The sequence below is a fragment of the Berghia stephanieae genome, chromosome 10 (assembly GCF_034508935.2).
Source record: "Berghia stephanieae isolate SIO BIC M18660-M18661 chromosome 10, UCSD_Bste_1.3, whole genome shotgun sequence".
Lineage (NCBI taxonomy): Eukaryota > Metazoa > Mollusca > Gastropoda > Nudibranchia > Aeolidiidae > Berghia > Berghia stephanieae.
Genome location: NC_088369.1, coordinates 9,343,166 through 9,355,606, shown reverse-complemented (window position 1 = coordinate 9,355,606; position 12,441 = coordinate 9,343,166). Strand labels below are relative to the sequence as shown.

The following is a 12,441-nucleotide window of genomic DNA, read 5'->3' as shown; positions in this document are numbered from 1 at the left end:
GCAAAGTTACCCAGTTAGTACAAGAGATATGCTCTGTAGCCTGTGTTAATAATTTATTATAAATTATCTTGACTGGATTGTTTTCTTGTAGTTTTAAAATTTTAAACCAGTATTTAATTACTCTTGTTAATCGCTGATTGATTAATGGGAATACTTTTAATTCATGATATACGAAAGCTGACGGTGTAGATTTCCTTACCCCCAGTATGGATTTTAAGAATCCTAAATGCATTTGTTCCATTTTGACCGCTTCACAATAGCCCCATATTTCGCACGAATAATTAAGTATGGGTGATATTAGAGTATTAAACAGATGGAGTTGGGTGGAAGGTGATAATTCCTGATATTGGTGGAGCAGAGAATATAAGTTAAACATTGCTCTACGACCTAGGTCTACAAGGTTCTGTATTCCTTTCGTAAATCTTCCACTACTACCAAACATAAACCCCAGATACTTGAATTGCCCTACTGTTTCTAATAATTTGTCTCTATAAAACCACCTGTCCATCATCCCGATCTTTCCACCTCTTTTAAAGGCAACACATTTGGTTTTTGTTGTGTTAACGCGCAAACCCCATTTGTAACAGTAATCACTTAGACAATTAAGTCTTCGTTGTAAACCAGTTCTGCTTTCACTGAATAAAACCATATCATCGGCAAATAAAAGGACAGTTAACAGCAATGAGTTAATGTTTACACCTATGTCGTTATGCTGTTCAAAAGCTTCGTTAATGTCATTTATAAACACAGAGAAAAGAAACGGAGATAGAGACTCTCCCTGAAGAACCCCATTTGTTGATGTGAAGAAACATTCATCATGAGGGTCATCGCACTTGTTCGTAGTGGATTTGAAAATTGACTGTTTGATGCAAAGTTTTATTTTACTGTACATATTTTGAAGAATGTTTGTGACTTTACAACTGACTTTGTTCTTGTGTAACTTAAACCACAGAGCCCTTCTATTAGCACTGTCAAATGCTTGCTTTAAGTCAATAAAAGCACAATATAAGGGCTTAGAGTTGTTTAAAAATAATTCTAATAAACCATGTAAGATAAATATGCAGTCAGTTGTTCCTCTTTGTTTTCTAAACCCAAACTGATTTTCTGAAATGACGTTATTTAATTCTGCCCAAGTACATAATCTCCGATTTAATATTGAAGTGAACAGTTTACCAATACAACTTAACAGCGTAATGCCTCGGTAGTTGTCTGGATTATTAATTTCCCCCTTTTTGTATATGGGTATGATTTCACCAACTGCCCATTGTTGGGGAAAGATACCACTGCTAAATACTTTGTTAAAAATCTTTAGTAGAACTTGACGAAGAGCACTACCTCCATATTTTATAAATTCATTAAAAATTAAATCGTACCCCGCACTTTTGTTATTTTTCAAGCTTTTGATACTATACTCTAATTCGTTTATGTTTATATCCCCGTCCAACCATTCATCATAATGGGCATCGTGACTTTTTTCCCATTTGCTCACTTCACTTTCACCCGAGCCAAGTGGGGATTGAATATTGTTCATGGTACGGAAGTGCGTAGTAAAATCACAATCACCCGTGACTAATTTCTCCCTCTTTTTGATTTTATTCCAAAACTGCTTCGGGTCACTGCGGCACAATTGTATTAGGTCGTCTGCTTGCTGCTGTAACCTTTAACCTTGTCCGTTCGTTCGGCGACATTTCCGGTAGTCATTCTTGCTTTGCACATTTCATATTTATCCAATGGATTTTTTGTTTTCTTGAATATGTTTTTCAAATTTGTAAATACCTTCCCCCTTTCCCGACACTCCCCGTCATACCATCCCCTCGTTTTGGCCCTGTTACTAAGTTGTTTTCCTACTTGATGAGGTTTGGCAGCAGCCAAAATTAATTCATTTAATTTTGTGATACTAGCATTAATAATCTCGTCATCGTCTCCGTCGCTATCAAGTATTTTTAAAATTTCGAGCAAATTATCAGTACATTCAACTTGTTGCATGTTAGCAATAAACTCCCCCCTTTTCTCCTCCCTCCACTTCATTCTATTTTTGTATGTTGTATTGGAATGTAAATCTGGTGAATGGTTTAAAGTTTGACATGTAAGTTTCAAAACAATGGAAGCATGGTCGGAATAAGCATTAAAAATCGTTCACAATAAAATTGTTTACTAAAGGTAATATGCCCAATGAACACAACGCATAGTCAATAGTACTTTGACCGTTTCTGTTACAAAAAGTCACCTTCCCTACCCCTTTATCTTCCCCCGCCCTACCATTGATGATTACCATGTCACTCATTTTACACATTCTGACAAGACGTTGCCCCCATTCATTTACTCCTTTATCCTCATTTGGACGATTGACAAGCATGTTGTTGACTGACAGGTGTTCCATTGCCAAACATCTGGTGCCGTCTGTCGTTGTGATATTATTATCTTTTTCAAAACTTATATTTTCTTCATAGATATCATATAGCCCGCCCGTCCTTGAGTTTAAATCACCTATAACGATAATGTCACCTTTCGATTTCAGTTCGGCAATCTTGTCAGTTAAAATCTCGTACCCATCTATTCCTGAGTCGAGCGTGTTGCGAGATGACGAGACGGGTTTCATATAAACACAGATAGTGTATATGTCCTCCCGTAAACCAAAATATTTTTTACACAATTTAAAAATCAGACCGTCCTCAAAATCCCAATGACACTTACTTATTCCTTTCCAAATACTGTTTTTAAAGAAGCATGCTAACCCCCCACTATCTCTTTTTGCTTTTTTCCTGCACTTGCGATGCTTACTTACACATTCATATCCATTTAAAAACAATACATTATACTCATTCGTCCAACACTCGCTTAACACAATCATATCACAAACATTTATCTCATTCACAAAATCATCATTCTCCAGTTTCGAAACAAGACTGCCATTTACATTTAAAGATAAAACGGATAAAAAGGATACATTGTTTCTGGGGGCTCCTGGTACCTCATCCTATGCTCTCCCGACGACGTCGATTTCTTTGACGATCTTCCCGTCGACGATGAGTTTAGCTGGGTATATGATGGAGGCCCGCTTTCCCTTTTTTCGTAGGTCCACGACCTCCGGAACCAGCATCTCCCTGGCCTTCCTGATCTCGTAAGGGAAATCTTCCGATATGCCGTATGGTTTTCTTAAATTGGTCTTCTCCATTCTTACTAATTCCCGAACTTGGTAATTCAAGAAGTTAGCGATTATCGGCCGTGGTCGATCATTATTCGCCCTTGGTCTCCCAATGCGGTGGGCCCTTTGTATATCAACTGGTTGATTTATATGTAGTTCCTTCTTTATAAAATGTTTTAACAACCCTATACAATCCTCATTTTTGTCTTCCTTGACACCGTAGAAAAGCAAGTTGTTCCTCCTCTCTCTCGCTTCCTGGTCAATCACCCTCCATTGCATCCGCTTTAACTTCTCATCCGCATCCTCCTCCCTTCTCCTCATTCTAACCACTTCCTCACTCTGTCTTCTCACGTTCGCCTCAATCATATCCATCCTCTCGTCTTGTTTTTCTATTTTCTCCAGCACCTTTTTAACAGCAGCACCTAGAGGAGAGACTTCACTTGTTACGATTTCCAACGCCTTTAGAACTGCATTTAACCTTTCTTTTAATCCCATCACCTCATCTCTTAAAAAGCACAAATCCTTTCTCACTTCTTTCACCTCTTCCGTAACTTCCCTACTATCACTCCCTGGTCTCATCCTCTTCGCATCACGATAACACACTTCATTTTCGCTCGACATTATAACAGGACGACGTTTAAACAGTTCACTATAGAATCTTGTTAGGGTAACAGTTAAATGTATTCACAGTCAATCACAGAACGTAGATAGGAAATATAACAGGGACGGTTGACAGGTGGACAGCGATGATGACAGTGACGATTAGTCAGAAATATTCACAATGAAATGAGAAAATATAACAACTAAGGTTTACAGGCGAACAGCGACGATGACGGTGACGATGACAGTGAAAAATACTGATTATTTAGAAATTATTACTTTAAAAAGTCCGAATAATAGTCCAAAAGATAAAGGGAAATGTCACGAATAGATTAATATAGATTCCAATACAAGACAGCAACAATTACTTGAGAAATGTACAATAACACCACAGCAGATAAAAACACGTCTTGACACCTTGACACACAACAAAACTCTCTTTCATCAAAGAGGATCACATGCAAGTGGCGACGCCAGAATAGTAACCCTTTAGCTACCACGGCGCTGTTATTTTGAAAATTACCACATAATATAGTAATATTTCAATATTTCGGCCAGCATGATGCGCATTTTGCTATAACTCGACATAAACCAGAGTTGTCTCATTGAATTTTTAAAAAAATCTATAATTTCCAAGAGAGAGAAAAAAGAAAAGAAAAATTCACTCTACATATATTATGCAGATGACGTCACTCAGGCCTTTGTTATTGTTTTTGCCATCCGCGTTTGTGAGTTGTTCTCACTAAACTGTATAGATAGAATGCGCTTGGCCAAGGAGTTCACAACATTGCCATCCGGAAGTATAACGAACCAACACACAAACTCTGTGTAACCATGAACTTTTATAGTCTGGTTAATACAGTTTAGTGAGAACAACTCACAAACGCGGATGGCAAAAACAATAACAAAGGCCTGAGTGACGTCATCTGCATACTATCTATTAACAAGACTATAAAAGTTCATGGTTACACAGAGTTTGTGTGTTGGTCCGTTATACTTCCGGATGGCAACGTTGTGAACTCCTTGGCCAAGCGCATTCTATCTATATAGCTATAGAAATAAACAATTTGCCCTCAGCATGATCCAAAAATGTTCCACAGTCCTGGATTTGGGTTCTGATGAACTAAACTTCCCTTTTCTGCAAGATTTATCGAGTTAAAGAGGCGAATGCAGTTATGTAGCTGGAGCCAAAAATTCGTATTTAATTTCTGCGAATGTTTCGTAGTACTAGGTCTAGGTCTGAATTAACGTTTTTGTAATGGACACTAGTTTGCGATGGGTTGAAAGTATAATTTCCTTATCAGCAATGAGCCCATAACAATTTGAGTTTTCAGGTCTGAAAATAAGAACACGACGGCGAAAACTTACTAAGGAAACTACTTAATGGGAGCGATCTATGTTCATGTTTTCATCCAACCAAGTCATCAATCACATGACTTGTTGATGTCCAACAATTGGTTATATCTTAACAAATGTAAATACGCTGCTTTGTTTACAAAAGTTATAAACATACACGTGTGTCAAACTGAACAAAATGACCAATCGTGATGTTAGATATTTCAAAATCTGTGAGCACTCTTCACTATGTGGGTCACTTTGAGCATATATTCCAATGTGACCAATGACCTCGAGCACATGAAAATGTAATATAGATCATGCCCATTGTAAGTACCCCACCTATTATTTTTATAAAGGGAAAACATGGTTACAGAAGAATAAATCAATCAAAACTGAATGCCGAAAATGAGAAATTGGTTATGTTCGAAGCGAATAATATACTTTGTCATCGTGTAATTGAGCCTTTTAATAAAATAATTGAGCTTTTATATAGCGCAATATCCACTAAACGTGATCAAAGCGCTTAACAAGGGGTCCCTGGCCAACAGCAACATTTAACATGTAGGACGGTACATGATGCCTGTTAGGCGATATTACAATTTTTTCCGACAGAGACAACGCTGTTAACGGCCATGTACTCATTTTACACCTGAGTACGGTGAGAGAATGTGAGTAAAGAGCCTTCTCCAAGGAATCAACTATGCGCCGAGCGAGGCTCGAACCCAGACCCTTCCTATCCGAAAGCGAGTGTCATACCACTAGACCACATAGCCGCACATGTCTGTTTTGGACTGAAATGACATACACACATGCCCTCACAACGACACACACACATGCACCAAAACGTGCATATGCATACATAGACGAAAAATAGCGGTTAACATGAATTATTAAATAAAAAATCATATCGGGATGTCACGTTACTGTAGAACGAGCTTAAGTCTGAATTGGAAATTAGCTTAAGGCGACCATGAGTTGTTATTTTTCAAACCTGTTGCTATACTATCTTGTGTTGACAACGCCTCTCAGTGGTCCTATGAATACTACTCACCATGGTTATATAAAGCCATGGCAGGCCGCTAATCGCCACTTGCTATTCTTCGCACAATGCAGGGTTGATTGTCACCGAGGACTGCAACGGGAACGCTGTCGATTTGTTTTATAAATAATAATAATAATAATAATAATAAATAATAATAATAATAATAATAATAATAATAATAATAATAATAATAATAATAATAATAATAATAATATAATAATAATAATGATGATGATGATGATGATGATGATCATGATGATAAATAATAAATCTTTAGTGTTCACAAAATGGAAAATTCCCCGTGGTTTACGTTGCTTTTAAAATCAAATCTGATTGCAAATGTATTGATGAAATGCGTATTTGGAAAATACTTACGACATCTCCATCGGAGTATAACATACTAACACACAAAACTGTGTAACCTCGAAGGTCTGATTGATATAATTTAGTGAGAAGTTAATTATAAAAATGGATGTCTAAAAGGAATAACAAATGACTGAGTGACGTCAACTTCATTCCTTCTATTGATGCTCTGTGTTAAAGTAAAATACTCACAAAGTCCGTCAGCCAGAATTACTCTCCAGTCCACAAATCTGTATGGAACCGTGAACGTTTATAGATAGTATGCGCTTGGCTAAGAAGCTCATAACATTGCCATCCGGAAGTATAACGGACCAACACACAAAACTGTGTGTAACCATGAATGTTTATAGTCTGGTTAATACAGTTTTGTGAGAATCACTCACAAACGCGGATGGCAAAATACAATAACAAAGGCTTGAGTGACGTCATCTTCGTTCTATCTATAGTCTAGTTGATATAATTTAATGAGAACTAATCACAAAAAACGGGCGTCTAAAAACAATAACAAAGAGATGAATGACGTCAATTTTGTTCCTTCTTTACATATCCAAGAACTTTACTCACTCCATCCACTCTCTCCTCCTTCAAAACATATCTACCTATTCTCTCTCATCACATTCTTGTGCGGCTATGCATGTGGTCTTGTGGTATGACACTCGCCTAATTGTGCATACTTGAGTCCTTGGAGAAGGCTCTTTATTACTGAGTACCTCGCTGTTTACAGCGTCATCTCTGTCGGAAGCAATTGTGATATCGCCGAACAATAACAGGGGTCATTTCTCGTCTTACACGTTTTGCTGTTGACCAGGGACCCTTTTAAAGTGCTTTGAGCACCTTCAGTGAATATAGCGCGATATTAAAGCGCAAGCTGTTTTTTGGTTTTGTTTTGTATACAGCAGTCCTCTCTCTCTCTCTCTCTCTCTCTCTCTCTCTCTCTCTCTCTCTCTCTCTCTCTCTCTCTCTCTCTCTCTCTCTCTCTCTCTCTCTCTCTCTCTCTCTCTCTCTCTCTCTCTCTTTCTCTCTCTCTCTCTCTCTCTCTCTCTCCATGTTTCATTATAATAGATATTACTACATATGATGCGAGAACCTTGGAGGGTTATTGATGCTATGGGTTTAGGTAAAATGTTCACATCATTCGCCATCCGGAAATAACGTACCGACACACAGAACTACGAGTAAGCTTGAACGTTTATAGATAGAATGCGCTTGGCCAAGGAGTTCACAACATTGCCATCCGGAAGTATAACGGACCAACACACAAACTCTGTGTAACCATGAACTTTTATAGTCTGGTTAATACAGTTTAGTGAGAACAACTCACAAACGCGGATGGCAAAAACAATAACAAAGGCCTGAGTGACGTCATTTGCATACTATCTATAGGCTGACTGATAGAATTTAGTTGGAACTAAATACCAAAATGGCTGCCTTAATACAATAATAAAGAGTTGAGTGACGCCAATTTTGTTCCTTCAGTAATCCGATTGATATAATTTATTAAGAAATAATCCCTATTTGTGCAAGACGAAAAATAGATTAGAGGGGCAATGACTCTGACTGGGTAGTGGGTACCCACGCCACGCTAACGTTTCATTCATACTGCAACCACCATTGAGTACAGACGATACAAGTTATTTTGCATTTTATTTTATTTGTTTTCCACGTTAATTTGTGTATTGTTGTGCTGACTAAGGGTTTGTATCCGAAACGTCCTTGTCTGTTTTGTTCCCATACGAAGCCTCTCCATTTTCACTCTTTCGTTAGTACTTTACGATCACCGGCTTCAGGCAGCCCCTACCGTTTTCTAGTAGTAGTAGTAGTAGTAGTAGTAGTAGTAGTAGTAGTAGTAGTAGTAGTAGTTGTAGTAGTAGTAGTAGTAGTAGTAGTAGTAGTAGTAGTAGTAGTAGTAGTAGTGCGGCTATGTGGTCTAGTGATATGACACTCGCTTTCGGATCGTAAGGTCCTGGGTTCGAGCCTAGCTCGGCGCATAGTTGAGTCCTCGGAAAAAGGCTCTTTACTCACATTCTCTCACCTCACTCAGGTGTAAAATGAGTAGGGCTGGCCGTTAATAGCGTTGTCTCTGTCGGAAAAATTGTAAATATCGTCTTACAGGCTTCTTGTCCCGTTCTACATGTTAAATGTTGCTGTTTGCCAGGGACCCCTTATAAAGGGCTTTGAGCACATTAAGCGGATATTGCGCTATATAAAGCTCAAAGCTCAATTTTAAGTAGTAGTAGTAGTAGTAGTAGTAGTAGTAGTAGTAGTAGTAGTAGTACTATGAAGCTTCAGGAAGCTCCTACCGTTTTCTACTATTCGAATAGAGGTAGCCAAATCAAGTTTGTGATCCCTATCTTGAATTTGGTTCTTAATAGTAAAACAGACGCCAATCCCTGGCAGAAATTTTAACCATCTTCTACTTCCGCTTCATAGCCAAGAATAAACAATAAATTAGTGGACATAGAAAAGAAGACACCAAATTCAATGGAACTGACATTTTAAAAACTAACATTAATAAAATGGCAACTGCCTTTCCGAGCCAGGAGCATAGACCCCTGAAAAAAGCAAAATTAGGTCCACCAGATGTATATCCGCAAGATGCCAAACAAAAAGAGGTATATGTCTACCTATTGATGATTGATTTGAATTTGATGACCCAAACTCAAACCACCATCCCATCACCATTTCAATTTCATTGTTATTCATTATTATGAAGAGAAATCCAGAACAAGAACCCTTTTTCATAACTTATTTTCATACCTTTAAAATGATAGTCAACTGTGCTATGTATTTTCTCAGTGACACAAATTCATTGATTACAAAAACAGTTGTCCAATTTTACTGAACTGACTGACTGCAACTGCAACCCCAAATTTTCGGGGTCGCTACAAAAGTGCAAGGCTGATTGAGTTGAGATTGTGAAGGCAGTGTCTTCTACTTCTACTACTGTCACTGTTCTTCTCTTTGTAAAATTGACTCAAATTTTAACAGAAAAATATAAATAACTCTAGAACTGTTTGTTAAAGAGAAACAAATGAAAAGTTATAAAATTAAAATTAAAGAAGTAAAGATTTTAAAAATCAATAGCTCATTTTTACAAAGAAGAAGAAGCTTTTTAAAATCATTCTTCATTGTGATATATTTTACTTTTGGGTATAGAGTAGAATGTAGGAGTAGGATAAACGTAGGTAGTTGCATGAAAATTTGAGATTGCAGCAATTGTTTTCAAAATAGTCTCATGCTATTCTGCAAGAAATACACTTTTCAATGGTACCAAAATTATGACAATGTGACAATTAGAACCAAAGTTACGGGATTATTAGTCCGCAAAAGTGGACCAAAATACTTAATATAATTTAAGAGGAAAAAAGAAACTAAAACTGTGACCAGAGAGCAACCGAAAAGCGGGGGAAATGGAAAATCACGGTTATTTGGGGTGGAATACATATAAAACCATATATCAAAATGATCGCAAAGGAAAGACGAAGCAAATTTTAAAAAAATTAAATGATTATTATGCAATATTATGCAACGTCATGCAATTACATAACCCTAGAAAATGAAAAAAAAAGACGCGAGGAACGGATAATAACTTTAAAAACAGATTTGAGGGTGGTCTTCTTCCAGAGCATGCTTACAATACTATGGCTATGATTAATTTTGAACACAAAAATTGTTAAAACAAGAGGAAAGGAGCGTAAACGTATGAATTTAGACACTAAAGTTGTGTCCTTGGGGAAGGCACTTAATATTTGGCATTGGCAAATGAGCAACAGACGAAAGATGACTGGTATTCGGAGAGAAGAACAAAAAAACAATGAACAGGGCTAGAAATAAAGTTGAACAAGTGTCAGTAAATGCAACTTGCAAATGTACTGCCCAATGTTTTTGCATCCTTGGACAAGACATTTGGGCACCAACAGTACTCGGGAGAAACAAGCTTGCCGCTTTATATATGCAAACATGGTCAGTGATAAAAATGCAAAATTAAAAACAAGAACTACATAAGAGTGGTAGAGAAAACTTAACCTGAAAATGCAAAATTGAATATTACGTAACATATTACATAATAACAAACAATAAGCCGATAAATACCGACACTTTGCAAACTTTCTGCAACATAGGCATGTCATATATCAAACTGAACATCTCGAAGAGATGTATCATATGACTAACTATTAAACTACATTAAAATTGAAATGAACTTTAGAAAATTTGATAATTGCTTTGCATTCAACATCACTAAGAGAACAGATTAAAGGGTACTCACGTACTGACTCGCTTAAATCCATAAGATGGCTGATATGTGGCAAAAGACAGAAGACAACAAAATCTAGGCACTCTGGGTTGTTGGCTGCATGGAATGTAGACACAGGCAATATCCAGGTAATGATACTGAATAAATACATCGAAGTCCAAGCAATGATACAGAAGTAGTTGGGGGAGACTGACGATCGAATTCATGTTGTTACTTCAATTTCATATTTAAAATACAAGGCAGATTATTGGAGCTGGAGGAGGCAGTCGACGGGAGTTGGAGGTGGCAGACAATCAAATTCATGTCGTTATTTCAGTCTCATATTTAAAAATACAAGACAGACGACTGGAGTTAGAGGCGGCAGACGACTGGAGTTGGAGGTGGCAGACAATCAAATTCATGTTGTTATTTCAATTTCATATTTAAAAATACAAGGCGGATTATTGGAGCTGGAGGAGGCAGATGACGGGAGTTGGAGGTGGCAGACAATCAAATTCATGTTGTTATTTCAATCTCATATTTAGAAATACAAGGCAGATTATTGGAGCTGGATGGTGGCAGACGACGGGAGTTGGAGGTGGCAGACAATCAAATTCATGTTGTTATTACAATTTCATATATTCAAAATACAAGGCAGATTATAGGAGCTGGAGGTGGCAGACAATCAAATTCATGTTGTTATTTCAATCTCATATTTAGAAATACAAGACAGACGATGGAGTTCGAGACGGCAGACGACTGGAGTTGGAGGTGGCAGACAATCAAATTCATGTTGTTATTTCAATCTCATATTTAAAAATACAAGACAGACGACTGGAGTTCGAGGCGGCAGACGACTGGAGTTGGAGGTGGCAGACAATCAAATTCATGTTGTTATGTCAATTTCATATTTAAAAATACAAGGCAGATTATTGGAGCTGGAGGAGGCAGACAATCAAATTCATGTTGTTATTTCAATCTCATATTTAAAAATACAAGACAGACGACAGGAGTTAGAGGCGGCAGACGACTGGAGTTGGAGGTGGCAGACAATCAAATTCATGTTGGTTATTTCAATTTCATATAAAAAATACAAGGCAGATTATTGGAGCTGGAGGAGGCAGACAATCAAATTCATGTTGTTATTTCAATCTCATATTTAAAAATACAAGACAGACGACAGGAGTTAGAGGCGGCAGACGACTGGAGTTGGAGGTGGCAGACAATCAAATTCATGTTGTTATTTCAATTTCATATATAAAAATACAAGGCAGATTATTGGAGCTGGAGGAGGCAGACGACTGGAGTTGGAGGTGGCAGACAATCAAATTCATGTTGTTATTTCAATCTCATATTTAAAAATACAAGACAGACGACTGGAGTTCGAGGCGGCAGACGACGGGATGTTGGACGGTGGCAGACAATCAAATTCATATTGTTATTTCAATTTCATATTTAAAAATACAAGGCAGGAAATGAAACATGAAAATGTGGTGTCATAATGAACGTCTGACTCTGAAAACAAAAAAATTTACTTCGATTATGATTAAATCAACAAAATTAAAGTTATATAATAATTTTTGTTGTGGTAAAGAGTAAAGTAATGAATGAAATATACTTGAATTGGCTCTATCATGCTATTCTGTATTATTTGTATTGAAATTAACCACATTAAATTAAACCAACACACTTAACCTGCAGAACAAACAAAAATAAAAG

General features: G+C 37.2%; 2 protein-coding genes across 9 annotated transcripts in view; one reads left to right on the top strand and one right to left on the bottom strand.

The window, feature by feature from the left end:
• Nucleotides 1-2,477: 2,477 nt before the first annotated feature.
• Nucleotides 2,478-3,766, bottom strand: LOC144980560 (uncharacterized). The gene has a single exon (XM_078928236.1). The coding sequence runs from the start codon at nucleotides 3,764-3,766 to the stop codon at nucleotides 2,978-2,980; it is 789 nt and encodes a 262-aa protein (XP_078784362.1). The 3' UTR covers nucleotides 2,478-2,977.
• Nucleotides 3,767-8,163: 4,397 nt separating this feature from the next.
• The window catches only part of LOC144956200 (mediator of RNA polymerase II transcription subunit 12-like protein), a 119,197-nt gene continuing 114,919 nt past the window's right edge, over nucleotides 8,164-12,441 (top strand). For 6 of the 8 annotated variants that reach the window (XM_078886634.1, XM_078886632.1, XM_078886633.1 and 3 more), the window contains exon 1: nucleotides 8,918-9,100. In XM_078886634.1, the coding sequence (XP_078742760.1) occupies nucleotides 9,005-9,100 (96 nt within the window). In that variant the 5' untranslated portion in view covers nucleotides 8,918-9,004. Of the gene's footprint in view, nucleotides 8,183-8,902; nucleotides 9,101-12,441 lie in introns of those variants that run through there. The other 2 variants (XM_078886636.1, XM_078886635.1) reach the window with 2 other exon arrangements.

Coding starts and splice junctions, on each gene's coding strand:
- LOC144980560 (XM_078928236.1), bottom strand. CDS start 3,766: ATGTCGAGCGAAAATGAAGTGTGTTATCGTGATGCGAAGAGGATGAGA.